The sequence below is a fragment of the Syngnathoides biaculeatus genome, chromosome 14, assembly GCF_019802595.1.
Source record: "Syngnathoides biaculeatus isolate LvHL_M chromosome 14, ASM1980259v1, whole genome shotgun sequence".
Classification (NCBI taxonomy): Eukaryota; Metazoa; Chordata; class Actinopteri; order Syngnathiformes; family Syngnathidae; genus Syngnathoides; species Syngnathoides biaculeatus.
Window position 1 is genome coordinate 1,365,331 of NC_084653.1, and position 20,167 is coordinate 1,385,497.

At 42.9% G+C, this 20,167-nt stretch overlaps 1 protein-coding gene across 8 annotated transcripts in view; it reads left to right on the forward strand.

The window, feature by feature from the left end:
• Positions 1-20,167, forward strand: part of il10rb (interleukin 10 receptor, beta) — a 101,071-nt gene that overhangs the window by 20,751 nt on the left and 60,153 nt on the right. For 4 of the 8 annotated variants that reach the window (XM_061842343.1, XM_061842344.1, XM_061842337.1 and 1 more), the window contains 2 exons: positions 2,454-2,583; positions 16,349-16,533. In XM_061842343.1, the coding sequence (XP_061698327.1) occupies positions 2,454-2,583; positions 16,349-16,533 (315 nt within the window). Of the gene's footprint in view, positions 1-2,453; positions 2,584-7,662; positions 7,791-8,139; positions 8,378-12,622; positions 13,097-14,107; positions 15,217-16,348; positions 16,534-20,167 lie in introns of those variants that run through there. The other 4 variants (XM_061842340.1, XM_061842339.1, XM_061842342.1 and 1 more) reach the window with 4 other exon arrangements.

Sequence of the window (20,167 nt, forward strand, 5' to 3'; positions counted from 1 at the left end):
TGTGAGTGACTGCACATGTGTATACTGTATATAGAAATTGCAGTTCCTCTTGTTAATTCTGCCAGATTGGCCATTTTATATACATTGTGTATAGTGCACGAGTCACAATGGACTGTACATATTTTAGACAGTAGTATATTTTGTCATTTTTAGTTTTTACATTTACAAGTGACTGAATGAAGCCATCTTACGGCAATTTAGAACAGTTTGAAAGGACTAATAGAACTGTAGTCTGTTACAGTAATCATTGTGGAATTGGTGCACATTTCATTTTAAGCAGTTTTAAGTGACTCGTAGGTCGATAATCTGGAACAATGTCAGTTGTGCAAATAGTGCAGATACTTCTCAAGCATATGATTGGCCTGTAATGATCAACAACAGACATGCAAAAGTGCAGAGTGGCGAGACTACTCCAGTGAGTGCACGAATAATGTACAATTGTGCAAACAGAGGTGTGACAACAAGCTGAAGACAAAATTTATATCATGTTACATCCATCATCCATTTTCTGGTTGCCAGCCTATCCCAGGGGACATCGATACAAACAGCCGCACTCCCACCTAGGGGCAATTTAAAGTGTGAGATTAATATTGCAGGTTTTTGGTAATGTGGGATGAAACCAGAGTACCCTGAGAAAGCCCATGCAGGCACAGGGAGAACAAGCAAACTCCACACAGGCAGGTCTGGGATTGAACCCAGGACCTCAGAACTGTGAGGCCAAAGCTTTCCAACCAAACAACCGTGCTGCCATAGCACGTTACAGTGAAATTTTAAGTTAAATATTTAAGTTAATGGCAAGAAGGAAGAAGCTCGTCTGCTAATATTAGTTTGAAATGTTCGATCACTCTTACCATAGGGAAGGAGCTGGAAGAGGCAGTAATTTGAATGTGGAGGGTCCAAGAGGATTTTGGATGCTCTTGTTTTAGTTCCAGCAGCTTGCAAGTCCTCAACATGGGTGGGAGTTCAATCACAATTCTTAAAGCAGTTTTGATTTGTAGTTGCAGTAGAAATTTGTCCTTTTTTGTGACAGCCTCAAACCAGACTGTGATGGATGAACACAGAAGTAATTAAATGATTGCTGTGTAGAAAGGCCTCATCAGCACCTGTGAAAGGCTGTGCTGCTTTAGAAGCCACAGGAAGTACATTCTCTACCTTGCCTTGTTGAGGATAGTTTTGATGTTGATCTCCCAGGTTCTCAAATACTGTAATTCCCAGGAATGTGGCGGTGTTGACAAAGGGCAGTTGTATAGCGTGAGGTGCTACGGTGGCGAAAGAGGCCTGCTGAAGTAAGAATTATCTCTACAGTATTTAGCATATTCAGCCCCAGGTTGTGTCAGCCTTACCACTGCTCCAGCTGCGGCACTTCCTTTCGGTATGCGGACTCGTCACCATCTTTGATGAGGCCGATGACTCTGGTGCCATTTGCTATTTTATGGAGTTTGACAGCTGGGTGCTTTGATCTGCAATCGTTTGTGTCAAGGTAAAAATGCAACGGAGAGAGGACATATCCTTGAGGTGGTTGGTTCTGGTTGTGGATGGAATTGAGGTGGGGTCTCCCAGCTTCACTTTCTGTATCCTACCGGTTCAGGTAGTTGTAAATCCACTGGCAGATGGCAGGAAAGCTGGTGATCGGGAAAAGCTTGGAGTAGTGGAATTCTAAAACATGAAATTCTGTCCATGAAATTAAAACAAAATACTTTTGTGGGAATTTTTTTATTTTAATTGAGAATTTGTGGCTTTACAGTATGTGTCCTATAAAATGAAGTGGGATGCTGATCTTACACTGTTTTACATTAATGATGGATTAGAGCTTGATTGTTTCATATATATCTATGTTTGTGTCACAAAAATAATTTACATTACTTGCAAAACTGTATATCTGTGTATAAAGGAGTCAACAAAGTTTGGTTACGCGCAGGGTGTTGGGACTCTCCTTGCTCAGCGCTGCAGCTTTGGTTTGCTTACGAAATTGTCTTTTAAGGCGTAATCCTAACCTAAAAAATTCCTGAAGATTGGATGTAGTCTTTTCCCAACATGGAGGTGCATTTTCAAAATACACACGAATACAAAAACGTACATAATTTATTTAAAAATACAAAAGCAAACCCTCAAGTGCTTTGCTGTGACGCCATTACGTTGGCTGGAGCAGCATCACCGGAGTGTGCGAGGATCGATACAGTCTGAAATCTCAATGTCGTTGACAACAGGTCAATTCTCTAACAATTTTTTTTCAATTTTTTTTGAGACTGTATTTTCAGTATCATATCCAAAAGTAGATCGGTGGTATAGATCTTTAACAGACTTACAGGAGTGCATCTCAGCCTTTGTGTCAATCTATTTGAGGTGCCAAAAATTTACGACAGCCCATCATAAATAAATATAAATGTAGGAAACTGATTTTGTGAATAATGGGGGTGATTAGCTCATTGGTTATTTGTCCTTTTTTGTTACAGTGAGAGCAGAGCTGCCTCCACCACACAATGTAGGGTTAATTACCTTGAACACCAATTACACACTAAAGTGGGACTGGGATGAGACCGCTTCAGAGAATCAAGATGTTTCCTTCTCTACACAGTATATATCGTGAGTAGTGCTTAAATTACAGTTTTAAAGTGTGTGTGTGTGTGTGTGTGTGTGTGTGTGTGTGTGTGTGTTTTAGACGTTTTCATTGGACAGCAACTTTTGTGGGAACCCTAACATCTGTCAAGCTGAAAGAGGAGAAAAATCAATCAGTCACAAACATTGGCCATAACCAGTACAACTGTTTGGAGAGTGAAGGAGAAGAAAGAAACTACTAGTGTACTAAAGAACAGGCATTGGAAGGGTTAGATGAAAGACCCTTTGAAGTTAATCTATAATATTGTATATATTCGGAAATGCCAAGTGTTGTAGTTTGGCTGTATTTTTTTCTGGGGAGTTGTCATCTGTTCTGCTGTCATGCGACATCCAAAATAGTCTGCGATTTGGAGAGGATGAGATGGCTTTCGGTCGGTTTGCCACCGAGCAAGTAACTATTATGTGCTTGGCCACTCATTCACCACGGAAAGTGATGGCCTGACTTTACCAACCATCCATCCATCCATTTTCTACCGCTTCTCTGCGGGGGAAGGTACTTTCACTAGGCATACCCAGACTTCACTTTCACCATCCACTTCTTCCAGCTCTTCCAGAAGGATCCTGAGGTGTTCCCAGGCCAGCCGAAAGACACTGAGCCACTCACGGATGACCGAGCTTCTCACCCTATCTCTACGAGAGAGCCAGGACATCCTGCGGAGAAACAAATTTCGGCCGCTTGTATCTGGGATCTTGTTCTTTCGGTCACGACCCACATCTTGTGCCCATGGGTGAGAGTAAGAACGTAGATTGACTGGTAAATTGAGAGCTTCACCCTTCACCTTTCGACTTAGCTCCGTCTTCACCACAACGGACTGGTACAAAGTCCGCATCGTTGCAGACACTGCACCGATCCACCTGTCAATCCTCTGCTCCATTCTTCCCTCACTCGTGAACAAGAACCCAAGATACTTGAACTACTCCACTTGGGGCAGGATCTCATCCCCGACCCAGAGAGGGCATCCCATCCTTTTCCGACTGAGGACCATGGACTAAGATTTGGAGGTTCTGATTCTCATCCCAGCCGCTTCACACTCTGCTGTGAACCCCTCACAGCTTGATGAAGCCAACAGAACCACATCATCTGCAAAAAGTAGCGATGCGATGCTGAGGCCACCAAACTGGACAAGTTATGTACAAAATCGGTGACAAAGGGCAGCCTTGTGGAGTCCAACTCTCACCGCAAACGAGTCCGACTTATTGGCCATGTGACGGTCTGAGCTCTCCCCGTGCTGAAAAGACTCCTTGTGATTAATGCGCATGCGTTACTAACAGGGGAACTCTGGGTACGTAGCAGACGCTCACTGGGAAATCTCCCGGTCTCATAGTTCCCCTTCTTCTACCTAGAGGGAGCTAACATACATTATATCCTAACCCTAACCTAACCTTAAAACAAAAGTTGATTAAAAAAAGATATACACATACGTTTGCTGTGTCCGTCTTTCTGAGACGTCCATAGCGAACATGAACACTCGGCGACAAGTTGTCGAATGGCACATGTTGAATCATGGATGGGGATGTTTCAGAATGGCCGGAAGTTTACAAAACATACGCGCATGCGCATTACCGGGAGCTCCCAGACCGTCACACCAGCAAACTCTGACACCGATCATACAGGGACCCAACAGCCCATATCATGGGGTTTGGTACCCCACACTCCCGGAGAACCCCCCCACAACACTCCCCAAGGGACATGGTCGAACGGCTTCTCCAAGTCCACAAAACACATGTAGACTGGTTGGGTGAACTCCCATGCACCCTTGAGGATCCTCCTGAGGGTGTAGAGCTGCTCCACTGTTCCGCGGCCAGGATGAAAACCACATTGCTTCTCCTGAATCTGAGATTTGACTTTCCGATGGAACCGCCTCTCCAGCCCCCCTGAATATTCCTTACCAGGGATCCCCCTAGAGTTGGAACACACCCTCCAGTCCCTGTGATATTATAGATTATATAGTATAAGAACGACATTACCCGGCATGCTCAGTAGCCTGATGTAGAGTAAATAGAGGATACGGAAGTCGCCCAAAAGGGTGAATGGTACATGGTCGACAACCTGTGAGTAAATATTGGAATCCTTGAAATACGTCTCGTCTATGTGTTATATAAGATAACAAGACAACACAATCCACGTTCTTAAAAAGGGGGACCACCACCCCAGTCTGCCAATCCAGATGCACTGTCCCTGATATCCATGCGATACTGCAGAGGCGTGTCAACCAGGACAACCCCACAACATCCAGAGCCTTTTGGAACTGCGGGTGAATCTCATCCACCCCTGGGCCCCTGCTGCCAAGGAGCTTTTTAACCACCACGGTGACCTCGACCCCAGAGATAGAAGAGCCCACCTCAGAGAGCCCAGTCTCAGCTCCCTCATGGGAAGGCATGTTGGTGGAATTGAGGAGGTCTTTGAAGTATTCTCCCCACTGACTCACAACATCCCGAGTTGAGGTAACCGGTGCCCCATCCCAACTATACACAGTGTTGACGGTGCACTACTTCCCGCTCCTGAGATGGCGGACGGTGGACGCTGGAAGCCATCTTGAAGTCATTCTCCATGGCCTCACCGAACTCCTCCCATGCCCGGGTTTGTGCCTCAGTGATCACCGAAGCTGCATTCCCCTTGCCAGCTGGTATCAGTTGCCTCGGGAGTCCTAAACTGCAAAAAGGTGAAAAACTCTCAATGAAAATCAAGAAAAGAAAAAAAAAAGCTAATGGCGGGGCGAAGAGCAAGGTGGCCACAGCTAGAGGAACGAGTTCGCACATGGGTGCTTGAAAAACGTACTCCTGAGAGAGAGGTTTGTCAACAGTGCAGTTGCGTCTCCACGCCTAGGTAGTTGCCAAGGAGATTAATACAAACAACTCTGCGGGGGGACCTTCTTGGCGTTACCACTTCATGCAGCACAATAGCCTCTCTATTAGAGCGAGGACGATGATGTCCCAAAAACTGCCAGCAGACTTCAAAGCAAAGGTTGACAGTTTCCGTGAGTTGTTTGAAAATCATGTAACTAAGCACAACAGGACACCCAGATCATCAAGAAAATGAGTTTTTGAACACCCTGCTATATTTGAAGTTCTCCCACTTAGAAATCATGGAGGGGTCTGAAATTTTCATCATAGGTGCATGTCCACTGTGAGAGAGATAATTTAAAAAGAAAAATCCAGAAATCACAATGTCAGAATTTTTTTTAACGATTCATTTGTGTGATACGTTAGCCGTGCAGCTCGTTAAACCAGCTCACAGTCAGACGAAGTTGAAAGTTCTCAATTTTTAAGATAAGTACCATAAGTTCTTCCTTGAGTAATCCTGATTGCATGACAATTTATGACTTTCATACCTTCACCTTCGATATGAATAATTAACCCTACAATGATCTGTGATCTTAACACGTCAGTAAAACTGCATTCTCTGTGTAAATAAAAAGCTAACCACAATCAAATGTTTTACCAAGGAAAATAACAGGGTGGTGACAGTGAAATTGTGCATTTCTTTCCCTTTTATGGTCCTGCACCATAATTGTGCATTGTGTAATAAAGAATCACTTCCCAATTGTTTTCATTTACTTGTTGAAAGAAAGAGCAGTCTTGGTTCTTTCCTACAGAGCCTTTTCATTGCTCACTTTTGGAACTGCCTCCCAAAACATTTTCACTCACCTATGTGCTTTTTAAGATCTATTCCAGAGGACCTATATTTTGTCTATCATACAAATGTACCATATTTTCACGCCTATAAGACACACTGTATTAAAAGGCGCAATCTCAGATGCGGGTGCAATTCCAATATTTAACACACGTACAAGGCGCACTGTATTACTAGGTGCAGGCAGGGTAGCGCTCGCGAGTCTGTAAGCACAATTGCACCTTTATTTTTGTAAACAGAAGAATAAGCTTACACCCCACTTTGAGTGGCGGAAGCGAGTCATGAGTAAACACACCATCTTCACCTACAGTTTCACACCAAACCAAAATCTTGACATCACAGCAAACAGAACAGCACAACCAGCAGACAACAAAACAATGAGCGAAGAAATAATTGACACAAAACATACACTTCAAACGTTATTTACATACACGTTTAGCACCGCAAAGGATATAGCAACATTAGCTTAAAGCATACGGGAGAATCCATGCACGCAATTTAAAAAGGTACCAGATAGGAAACCGAGTTCACTGGTACGTACTTTACTGACATATTTAACATTGGAAATTGTGAGTTCAGTTGTACTTTAAGTATTTAATTATGTAGCTCTACAGTATAGCTGTATAGAAATTATAGCCGAAAACATACGGTAGCGTGTATGCACGGTTTTTAAATACTTCATTAAAGTACAACTGAACTCCAATTTTCCTCTTAGTGCCTTTTTAAATAGCGTGGATGCATGCTACCGCATACTTTAAGCTAGTATCGCTATATAGTATAGCTACATTATTAAATACGTTAATAAAGTACAACTGAACTCGCTGTGTATATGGTACATCCCACGCCGCTCTCAACTTCACTTTGCTTACCCTGTTCATGTCGATGTACAGCGAATTAAGTTGCTTTGTTGTTTTTCTTTCACGGCGAATATTTGTTCTTTGTTAATTCATACATTGCTCGTGTTGTTCTTCCAACTTGGGCCATCTCATCTTGTTTCCATGGAAATTCAGCTTGGTTTTCTCGATTTGGCAAAGCTTGTTTTCCTACCTCCTCAAGAGGAAGCAGACATGTGAGCCCAAGCATCCACAATCCTTTCAGAAATTGTGGCGTAACTCGCTTGGGGCTTCTCTTAATAACGTTGTGTTCGCCATTTGTCATCCATCGCTCCCAACTTCACTTTTATTTTGTTCATGGCGAATGAAGTTGCTTTGTTGTTTTTTTTCTTGGCGATCGTTTGTTCTTTGTTAATTAGTCCATTGCTCATGTTGTTCTTCCAATTTGGGCCACCTCGCCTTGTAGGCTCCCAATATAACAGCAAGCTCCGAGTTCATAAGCTACGCTTGTTTATTCACGGTGGTTGTTTGTTCTTTGTAAGCATATCTCTTTGTTGGTGCCATTTTTGGGGCACCTGAGCCAAAGCTATGTTGTTTAGCACAAAACACATACCGGCATTATGTACCTTCTGGTGTGCGTTGAGCCTTTAGCGTCCTCTCCACGCCCACACTTTCTCCTGTAACATCCACATGCTATCCTCTCACAGGTCTGTTTTTCCTTTATAGAACTAGCGTGTCAGCAGGAAATGCTTCCAATCGGTTACAAATTTTCGACAATAGGTCACGTAAAAGGGCTCCACATTATAAGGCGCCTTGTCCCGTTTGGAGAAAATTCAAGATATTTAAGCGCGCCTTATAGCCATGAAAATAGGGTAGCTAAAATTTCATTTAAAAAAATTAAAAAAATTCTCAACACAACAGAAATGAAATAAATTAGCGTCAAAGTCAGTCTCAAGATTTTGTTCGAAATGTCACTTAGATTCGGCAAGTTCCATAACTCCCCGGACTGTGACGTCACGCCAAGACAACATGCCAGAGCCAGAGAGTGAAAAGGCTAGCAAAGATGGTAATCGAGGAAGAGTGTTGTATACGGCTGTTCTGCATCAAACACTGATGCAGTCAGCTTACATGAATGGCCGAAAGATGAAGAGATAGGCAGGTTATGGACCAGGTTTTTGAAGACAAAGCGGGCGCAATGGACTTAAAAATCATAGTTGACAGTAATATGTTCCAAGCATTTCATGGAGGACTGCTTTGAAAACCCGGTACAGCGTTCACTTGGCTTCGGTAGCAAGTAAGTACGTACCTGATCAATTGTTTAGTATTGACAAGTATCTACCTCGTTATAAATGTAAGTACAATACCCATACAGATATATATGTCACCTAATATCCGTATCCATGTGATGTTTAGGAGGTGATGAAATTTGAACACTGTATAAAGTTAGTTTACTGTTGATGCTGAGGTTTTTGTGAAATTCGACTATGGTGGTATATGCTCTCAAGTGTTAGGTGCATTATTGAAAATATGGGCTAAATCTTTGAATGCAGTACAATACCGAAGGTTTGGATTTTTGTTTACACCGACTCAGTCGCTAGTACAACAACAACAAACGACTCACTGTTGTGTGCAAGGAGCATCAGACGTTTAAACGTGTTTGAATTAGATTATTTCATTAACAAGGTGTACATAGATTTCTTGAGTCACCTACCAGTCTGTGTTTTGGGTGTGACGTTCCTCATCAACTTTGTCAGCTAATGGCGGCTAACGACGATATGAGGCGGATCTTTTGTTACGTTCTGAGAGAAGGATTATGTCGTCGGACGCAGACAGAGATTTTTATTCATCCTGCCGCTTTCGGACAAGTTGTTCGAGTTCAAGTCGTGACTATATACGTCATTTGGCTAGTTAGTTTGTGTTAGACGCTACTAAACTGTCTTTGTACTTCTATTTTGTTATTGTTTTGTGTTGTATTCTGTGTGATTAAATTGTCTGAAACACAATACATTTGCTTGGTTATATTTTGCTGGTTTGACCAAGAGGATTTATTCTAAATTATCATGTAACATATGCGATAAACTGTGAGACAAATTAGTCCCCCCTACTTCTTCTTCTTTTCCTTTCGGCTTGTCCCGTTAGGGGTCGCCACAGCGTGTCATCTTTTGCCATCTTAGCCTATCTCCTGCATCTTCCTCTCTAACCCCAACTGCCCTCATGTCTTCCCTCACCACATCCATTAACCTTCTCTTTGGTCTTCCTCTCGCTCTTTTGCCTGGGAGCTCCATCCTCAGCATCCTTCTACCAATATACTCACTCTCTCGCCTCTGAACATGTCCAAACCATCGAAGTCTGCTCTCTCGAATCTTGTCTCCAAAACATCCAGCTTTGGCTGTCCCTCTAATGAGCTCATTTCTAATCCTATCCAACCTGGTCACTCCGAGCGAGAACCTCAACATCTTCATTTCTGCCACCTCCAGTTCAGATTCCTGTTGTTTCTTCAGTGCCACTGTCTCTAATCCGTACATCATGGCCGGCCTCACCACTGTTTTGTAAACTTTGCCCTTCATCCTAGCAGAGACTCTTCTGTCACATAACACACCAGACACCTTCCGCCAGCTGTTCCAACCAGCTTGGACTCATTTCTTCACTTCCTTACCAACTCACCATTGCTCTGGATTGTTGAGCCCAAGTATTTGAAGTCGTCTCTTCTCTCTGGAGCCTCACTCTTCCCCCTCTACTTTTCTCATTCACGCACATATATTCTGTTTTACTTCGGCTAATCTTCATTCCTCTCCTTTCCAGTGCATGTCTCCATCTTTCCAATTGTTCCTCTGCATGCTCCCTGCTTTCACTGCATATGACAATATCATCTGCGAACATCATGGTCCAAGGGGATTCCAGTCTAACCTCATCTGTCAGCCTATCCATTACCACTGCAAACAGGAAGGGGCTCAGAGCTGATCCCTGATGCTGTCCCACCTCCACCTTAAATTCCTCTGTCACACCTAAGGCACACCTCACCATTGTTCTGCTGCCATCATACATGTCCTGTACTATTTTAACATACTTCTCTGCCACACCAGACTTACGCATGCAGTACCACAGTTCCTCTCTTGGTACTCTGTCATGGGCTTTCTCTAGATCCACAAAGACACAATGTAGCTCCTTCTGACCTTCTCTGTACTTTTCCACGAGCATCCTCAAGGCAAATAATGCATCTGTGGTACTCTTTCTAGGCATGAAACCATACTGTTGCTCGCAGATACTTACTTCTGTCCTGAGTCTAGCCTCCACTACTCTTTCCCATAACTTCATTGTGTGGCTCATCAACTTTATTCCTCTATAGTTCCCACAGCTCTGAACATCCCCTTTGTTCTTAAAAATGGGAACTAGAACACTTTTCCTCCATTCTTCAGGCATCTTTTCGCCCGCTAGTATTCTGTTGAATAAGTTGGTCAAAAACTCCACAGCCATCTCTCCAAATTGCTTCCATACCTCTACCGGTATGTCATCAGGACCAACTGCCTTCCCATTTTTCATCCTTTGTAATGCCTTTCTGACTTCCCCCTTAGTAATCATTTCCACTTCCTGGTCCTTCACTCTTGCCTCTTCAACTCTTCCTTCTCTCTCATTTTCTTTATTCATCAACTTCTCAAAGTATTCTTTCCATCTATTTTGCACACTACCGGCACCAGTCAACACATTTCCATCTCTATCCTTAATCACCCTAACCTTCTCCACATCCTTCCCATCTCTATCCCTCTGTCTGGCCAACCTGTAGAGATCCTTTTCTCCTTCTTTCGTGTCCAACCTGGTGTACATGTCTTCATATGCCTCTTGTTTAGCCTTTGCCACCTCTACCTTTGCCCTACGTCGCATCTCGATGTACTCCTTTCGCCTCTCCTCAGTCCTCTCAGTATCCCACTTCTTCTTCGCTAATCTCTTTCCTTGTATGACTCCCTGTATTATGGGGTTCCACCACCAAGTCTCCTTCTCCCCTTTCCTACCAGATGACACACCAAGTACTCTCCTGCCTGTCTCTCTGATCACCTTGGCTGTCGTCGTCCAGTCTTCCGGGAGCTTCGGTTGTCCATCGAGAGCCTGTCTCACCTCTTTCTGGAAGGCCGCACAACATTCTTCCTTTCTCAGCTTCCACCACATGGTTCTCTGCTCTACCTTTGTCTTCTTAATCTTCCTACCCACCACCAGAATCATCCTACATACTACCATCCTATGCTGTCGAGCTACACTCTCCCCTACCACTACTTTACAGTCAGTAACCTCCTTCAGATTACATCGTCTGCACAAAATATAATCTACCTGCGTGGTTCTACCGCCGCTCTTGTAGGTCACTATATGTTCCTCCCTCTTTTGGAAATAAGTGTTCACTACAGCCATCTCCATCCTTTTTGCAAAGTCCACCACCATCTGCCCTTCAAAGTTCCTTTCCTGGATGCCGTACTTACCCATCACTTCTTCATCGCCCCTGTTTCCTTTACCAATATGTCCATTACAATCTGCACCAATCACAACTCTCTCGCTGTCTGGGATGCTCAGAACTACTTCATCTAGTTCCTTCTAGAATTTCTCTTTCAACTCTAGGTCACATCCTACCTGTGGTGCATAGCCGCTAACCACATTATACATAACACCCTCAATTTCAAATTTTAGTCTCATCACTCGATCTGATACTCTTTTCACCTCCAAGACATTCTTAGCCAGCTCTTCCTTTAAAATAACCCCTACTCCATTTCTCTTCCCATCTACTCCGTGGTAGAATAATTTAAACCCTGCTCCCAAACTTCTAGCCTTACTACCTTTCCACCTGCTCTCTTGGATGCACAGAATATCAACCTTTCTCCTAATCATCATGTCAACCAACTCCTGAGCTTTTCCTGACATAGTCCCAACATTCAAAATCCCTACACTCAGTTGTAGGCTCTGTGCATTCCTCTTTTTCTTCTGACGCTGGATCCGGTTTCCTCCTCTTCTTTGTCTTCGACCCACAGTAGCTGAATTTCCACCGACGCCCTGCAGGTTAGCAGTGCCGGGGGCGGGCGTTGTTAACCCGGGCCACGACCGATCCGGTATGGGATTCTTTAGATGAACGCTCATATTTGTTTGGCACAGTTTTTACGCCGGATGCCCTTCCTGACGCAACCCTCTGCATTTATCCGGGCTTGGGACCGGCCTACAGATTGCACTGGTTTGTGCCCCCATAGGGCTGCATTTAGTCCCCCCTACTATTTTTTTTTTTTTTAAATTGTACGATACACACCTACCTGTCATTTAGAACCCACAAAGCTTGTGTCCTTTGCACCTGTGCAATACATTTTTCATGACGAACCGGGTCTTTTGGAAACGTGTGAATAGTGAATCCATCCTCCCGAGTGTTCGGGCAAAATCCAGCAATACAACGAGCCGGCATTTTGGCTAACACGAGGAAAAAAAGAGGTAATTTTTCACCGATACAATATGTATAAACCAATATAAACACTTGACCCCGCTATTGCAAAAAGCATCACTTTCTAGTTCTTCCTCAACACAAACGTCTTGAGAGACTTGATGAAAAAAACGATATACGGCAACCTTCTGACTAATAAAAACGGGTGGGTTAATTCTGAATGATTATTTTTGGTTAAAAACATACTAAATTTTATGTTTTTGGTGTCAGTTGCACTTTAAACATTATTAACATCCTCCCAGCTTGCGTTGCGGCATTTAACATTAAAGAACTCCTGAGTGCCACAAAGCATGCTGGGAGGACGTAAAATGCGTTTAAAGTGCATGTTTTCTGTCAATTATTTCTTGTGATTCTTTCATCAGTTTTATTATTTGCTAGTTATGCTATTTTGTTTGCTGTGGTGTGAGCATTTGTTTTTATGTGACACCACGGGTGTGAACAACATTGTCTATTGACGTGCCTACACAAGCAGTGTGCAGGGCAATGTAACCTACTGCTTGCATATGTAAAATGGAATTTTTCTCACTGCCTTGTGGGGTCCATCATATGGTAATTTACATACATCCTTAAAATCGTGCTAGCATACATGCTACACTGTAATAAGATTGATGAAGTGTACTTTATTGGACAAGTGACACAACATTTGCAAATGTGGGAACTCAATGTGTACAAAGTGCACCACATTGTAAGGTGTGATTTCTAATGCGGCGACTCGTCTAATTAGAAAGGATTTTAAGACCTCTGTGATCGTGGAAATACGGTACATTTAAAAATAAAAAAACTTAGAGAGCAAAATCAATGAATATTCGTCACCATTTTCACTGCGCCATATTGCTGGTCAAAAAGAGCTGCTCGATAGTGTGGAAGACATTGAACTGGAGCAGAATATTCACAATGTCTGAGACTTGTTTTGCTGTTGCTTGTTATAACGGACAAGACAGATATTCAAACAGGCCATTCTATAGAATACCAGCTGAAAAGAGGAGAAAAGATCAATGGATTTTCAAGCCAATAGGGCTACCACTTGAATGTCGAATGAGACTTCCGCAACTTTGCGCATTGATGGCGCGCTCTCCGCTCATATTTATTTTTTCGTTTCGACATTGAAGTCAATAATGTTATGTATTCATTACAATATCTATTTTACAGGGTTCGTACGCGTCCCTAAAAACCATAAAATTTTCGAAGGTGCACCTTAGGGGCTCCTAAAAGTCCTTAAAATCCGCGAAAACCGGTCAAGCCCCTAAAAAGGCGTTAAATTATAAAAAAAATCAAAAGGAGGACCTCTACCGCCAAAATTCTCCCGAAAAAAAATTATCATTTATTTAAAAAAATAGCGATCCGTCTGGCGTCTAAAACAGCCGGAAAATGTCAACAAAAGTCACCGTGTTGACAACCAGTCGCTATCTTGTCGTTGATATTCTATTGTTCGTTTCCGTGAGTCGGCATTTCACTTTGTGGCGTTTACATAATTCACCCGCGGGACCTCGAGTTGGGGTGCGGGGTTCCGCACGGACTGTTTTTGTTGTTGCGCTTCCGGAGTAAAAAGGTTAAGAGTTCCCGCCGTTATGCGAGTAGTGTTTTGATGTCGAACAATAAAACAAGTTTTGTTCCTGTGTTCGACACTCCGCCTCCGACTCCTTTTCTCCGGCGCTACAACTTCGTCTTTGTTACGTCTTTCATCGTTCCAACTTGTATCATGGGGAAGTGCATTTTTCAAGATGCTTGGGTTGAAAGTAAGGAGTTTGGAAGCTGGGTTCGTCGAGATGCAAAAGATCGCCACATATTTTACTGCCATCTGTGCAAGCAGAGCTACCAGCTAGGAAAAATGGGCGTCAAAGCGCTGGAGTCGCACCGGGAAAAAAAGGAGACACGCTGATTTGGCGAAGACATATCTTCCGTTCGTATGAATCTGTTTCTAAAATATAAAGATAGTGAAGCATCAACTTCAGGCAGTGGTACTAGCAGTGCATGCGCACCTACAGTTGTCCAGCCATCGACTTCAACCAGCCAGAAGTCAGGCTATATGAACGTAGTTCAATACACGAAGGCGGACTCGTTAAAGGCAGAGATCGTGTGGACTTTAAAAGTGATCTACAGCCATTACAGTTACAAATCTTGTGAAAATAATTCGAAAGTGTTTGCAGTCATGTTTCCAGACAGTGACATTGCTAAAAACTACCACTGTGGGGAAAGGAAGACTTCGTACCTGGCTACATTTGGCATCGCTGCCCACTTTTCATCTCTACTGCCTCAAAGCCAAAAAAGCCAGAATAGAGACTGACATATCTACGCTTATTGAGAAGGCTGACAGGCTGTGTGAGCAGGCAGAAGAAAAGAGGAAGCTGAGGTTTATCACCGAGCCCAATGCACTCAGAGGCAGAGCAAAGGACAAGAGAGCCTGTTTGGCACCTCTGCAGCAGCAAATAGAGGAGACACTGGGTAGGCTCAAGGAGCTAGAATAGAAGTGCTGAGACAGACATCAGTAGAAGACATTTGTGTATATAGTTGCAATTGTAGTTAGAATCAGTTTTTCTGTATACTGTTATGTGAAGACGTTGACAATGGTCATATCAATGAGAACTACCACAAGGGGCGACAGGTGATCACTGTCACAGGTACTGAGGTACTGGAACCTTTGAACCAAGAACAGCCGATGGCAGCATTGGGTGAGTCTTTTTTCCTTACTCTTGATTTCCCACGATGGCCCTAAATTTTTCCTGTGTCGGCCCTAAATTTTTCGTGTCAGCACCTAAGAATGGCCCTAAAAAGCCCTTAAATTTTTTGGGTCCGACTGAGTATGAACCCTGTTTTAGCATGTTTATATTCTTTATATTCTTTTTTTTACGCATTCTTCTCAAATGAGCCAACTTGGCAATATAAATACTTCTTGGGAAGCACTATGAGGAGCCGACTCGCTTGTCCTCTTTTTTTCGCCAATCCCAGTTAATGAATGCGCGTTTGTGTAAAACCAGAGGTCATTTATTTAAATATTGGTATTTGTATTGAATTATAGCTGAAAAGATCGATGGATTTCGGCAAAGGTTAACGTGTACCAGAACACACTTCCACTTTCACGAGCTGTCTCCCTGTTGAGAACAGACTTTGATATGCTTTCAAACTTTTCTGTGTAAATCTCGACGACGTACTCACCAGATACATTGTGTATATCCAGTTGTCCAAGAAAAGTGGAAGCAAATTAACAGTCCAATTTCTTATCGGCGAAAACATCGACTTTGGCATTAAATATGGGTCCTCTATGCCAAGTGTCTCTCAATTTTCCACGTACCTTCCTTTATTATCACCTTCTAAATGTTTAACGGTATTGGACAAAACTCTGGGCGTCGTGCTATAGACGTATTTTCATCTCGTCTCCAACTGACTTAGCATTGAACAATGCTCGGTTTTACCAGCAATATGGCCAGTCACGTGATTTCGGTGACGTAGGTGCACAAGCTCTATTTGCAGGGCAACAGTCAACTGCGAATGGGCAAGGACACACTTTACTTTTAAAGCACCCTTGAACTCGGCACCAACTCATCTCCATCTCAACCTTAGCTCAAAAGGAGTAGCACTGTTTACCCACTCATTGACTATGTGTGAGATCTGTTTCCCCATGTGAAGTACAGCACCAAATATACATTGGAGTGCAAAATGAATTCCCTCTTGGAATTGAATTAAAAAAAAAAAAACAGCAACAAAACAAGTACAGGAACATTGACTGGTGTTCCCCAACTGCGAGAAAGTTTTGTACACTTCAATGTTGTACACTAACAGTAAAATACTTTTTTTTCCTTTCAGGATATACAAGCTGAAATCCATGAAACACAACTGGTCTGATGCGTGTGATAACTCCCCTTCCAAGTCATGTGACCTCACTTGGTGTGACCTGCACTATTTAGGCATCTACATGCTTCGTGTACGGGCCAACGAGAATTTAAGTCACTCAAACTGGGTGGAAAAAGAATTTTGTCCCGAGAAGCATGGTAAGAAATCATGGGAACTTGGGGAAACGTTCACAGAAGACTGATCTTTAATGTCCTTCTGTCCACCTCCACTTGAGCAGGGCATACATGGGTTACCAACCTCAGTTTTGAGATACATTGCTTCCCCCGATTATTACTTTTGTTATTATTTTGATTTATTTATCTGTTTGCTTTGATGAGCAACAGTTTGAGATGTGAGCAGAGAGTTTGGTGGGACCAGTTTGGTTGTGAACGTTTCTCCACAAAGGAGGCTTAAGGTTTATTCCCATTTCCAGTTGATGTTCACTTACAAACTAAACAAAGACAATTACAATCTATTTTGAACAACCCCATAGCTCTGCTGAAGATAGGTCCTTTTGAATATAATGGTATAAAACAATGCAAAATGTCATACATGAGCCAACTGACACCATCGTCATGGTACTATTACTCTTCAAACAACAGGTATTACAACATAAACTGCAGTAACACCTATAGACACAATATATTTGAATTGTTAAAACTTGTATTATACTGATCCATGTACTTCATTGGGACATACAGCTCACACTCTGTTGTATGACAACACTATATAAAAATATCTCCATCCATTTTCTTTGTCGCTTATCCTCACGAGGGTCGCGGGGAGTGCTGGAGCCTATCCCAGCTGTCAACGAGCAGGAGGTAGGGTACACCCTGAAATGGTTGCCACCCAATCGCAGGGCACATGGAGACAGACAGCAGTCACACTCACAATCACACCAAGGGGCAATTTATATTGTCCAATTAATGTTGCATGTTTTTGAGATGTGGGAGGAAACCGGAATCCCCAGGGAAAACCCACGCAGGCACGAGGAGAACATGCAAATTCCACAGAGGTGGGTTATGTTTTATATATATATTATTCAACACTACAATGACCCAAAGCACACAGCTCGGAAAACCAAAGAGTGGCTCCATAAGAAGCATATCACCTGTATCACACAAATAAATCGTTAAAAAAATCATAGATTGTGATTTCTAGATTTTTCTTTTTATATTATCTCTCTCACAGTGGACATGCACCTACGATGAAAATTTCACACCCCTCCATGATTACTCAGTGGGAGAACTTGCAATATAGCAAGGTGTTGAAATACTTTTCTTCACTGTATACGATGCTTTACTTAGGCTAATCTTCATTCCTCTCCTTTCCAGTGCGTACCGCCATCTTTCTAATTGTTCCTCCACCTACTCCCTGCTTTCACTGCAGATCACAATATCATCTGCGCACATCATGTTCCAAGCGGAATCCAGTCTAACCTCATCTGTCAGCATATCCATTACGACCGCAAACAGGAAGGGGCTCAGACCGGATCCCTGATGCAGTCCCACCTCCACCTTAAATTCTTCCGACACAACTTTGGCAGATCTCACCGCTGTTCTACTGTCCTCATACATGTCCTATACTATTTTAACATATTTCTACGCCACACCAAACTTGGCCATGCAATACCACAGTTCCTCTCTTGGTACTCTGTCATAGGCTTTCACTAGATCCACAAAGACACAATGTAACTCCTTCTGACCTTCTCTGTACTTTTCCACGAGCATCCTCGAGGCAAATAATGCATCTGTGGTACTCTTTTTAGCCATGAAACCATACCATTGCGCACATATACTGACTTCAGACCTGAGTCTAGTCTCCACTACTCATTCCCATGACTTCATTTTGTGGCTCATAATCTGTATTCTGTAGTTTCCACAGTTCTGAACATCGCCTTTGTTCTTAAAAATGGGAACTAGTACACTTTTCCTCCATTCTTTTGGGATCTTCTCTCCCGCTAGTATTCTATTGAATAGGTTGGTCAAAAAATTCCACAGCCACCTCTCCAAATTGCTTCCTTACCTCCACTGGTATGTCATCAGGACCAACTGTCTTTCCATTTTTCACCCTGTTCAGTGCATTTCTAACTTCCCCCTTACTAATCATTGCCACTACCTAGTAATTCACGCTTGCTTCTTCTACTCTTCCTTCTTTAACTTCTCAAAGTACTCTTTCCGTCTACTTCGCACACGACTGGTACCAATCAACATATTTTCATCACTGTTCTTAATCACCTTTACTTGCTGCACATCCTTCCCATCTCTATCCCTCTGTCTGGCCAACCTGTAGAGAGCCCTTTCTCCTTCTTTCGTAGCTAACCTGGTGTACATATAGCTCTTTGTTTAGCCTTCGCCACCTCTACCTTTGCCCTACGTCGCATCTCAGTGTACTCCTTTTGCCTCTCCTCAGTCCTCTCCGTGTCCCTCTTCTTCTTTGCTAATCTCTTTCCTTGAATGACTTGCTGTATTTGGGGGTTCCACTGCTGTGTTTCCTTCTACAACATGTCCGTTGAAATCTGCACCAATCACAACTCTCTCTCAGACTGGAATGCTCAGTACTACTTCAAGTTCCTTTTTTTTTTGTCTTTCCACTCAAGGTCACATCCAACCACTGGGGCACAGCCGCTTATCACATTATACATAATACCCTCAATTTCAATTTTCATCATCATCACTCGATCTGATACTCTTTTCACCTCCAATACATTCTTAGCCAGGTCTTCCTTTAGAATAATCCCTACTCCATTTCTCTTCCCATCTACTCCATGGTAAAATAATTTAAACCCCGCTCCTAAACGTCTAGCCTTACACCCTTTCCACTTCCTCTCCTGGATGCACAATATATCAACCTTTTTCATCAACATCATGTCAACTAACTCCTGAGCTATTTCTGTCATAGTCCCAACATTCAAATTCCCTACACACAGCATTAAAGTCTGTGCATTCCTCTTCTTCTTCTGCCGTCAAAGCCGCTTTCCTCCTCTCTTTTGCCTCCGACCTACATTACCTGAATTTCTACCTACGCCCTGCACATTGATAGTGCCGGGGGTGTGCATATTGAGCCCGTGCCACGACCTATCCATTATGGAATTCGTTTGATGAACGATCATATATGAGAGGCACAGTTTTACGCCTAATGCTTGAACTTTTCAACCTATCGCCACATTTCAGGTTGCAAACAAAGATATAATATTTATTTTTTTGTGTCAAGAACAACAACAAGTGGGACACAATCGTGAAGTTGAGCGAAATTTGTTGGCTATTTTAAACTTTTTTTTTTTTTTTTTACAAAAAAACCCCTGTAAAATGGGGCATGCAATATTTTTCCGCCCCCTTGCATTCATACTTTGTGGTGCCATCTTTTGCTCTAATTCCATCTGCAAGTCGCTTGGGGTAATCCTCTATAAGTTTTGCACATTGAGAGACTGAAATTCTTGCCCATTCTCCCTTGCAAACCGCTCGACCTCAGTGAGGTTGGATGGAGAGCATTTGTGAACAGCAGTCTTCAGCTCTGCCCACAGATTCTTGATTGGACTTTGACTTGGCCATTCTAACACCTGGATATGTTTATTTGTGAACCATTCCATTGTATATTTGGCTTTATGTTTTGGATCATTATCCTGTTGGAAAATAAATCTTCATCCCAGTCTCAGGTCTTTTGCATAATCCAACAGGTTTTCTTCCAGAATGGTCCTGTATTTGGTTCCATTCATTTTCCCGTCAATTTTAACCATCTTCCCTGCCCCTAAACTGGCCCAAACCATGAGGCTACAACCACCATGTTTGACAG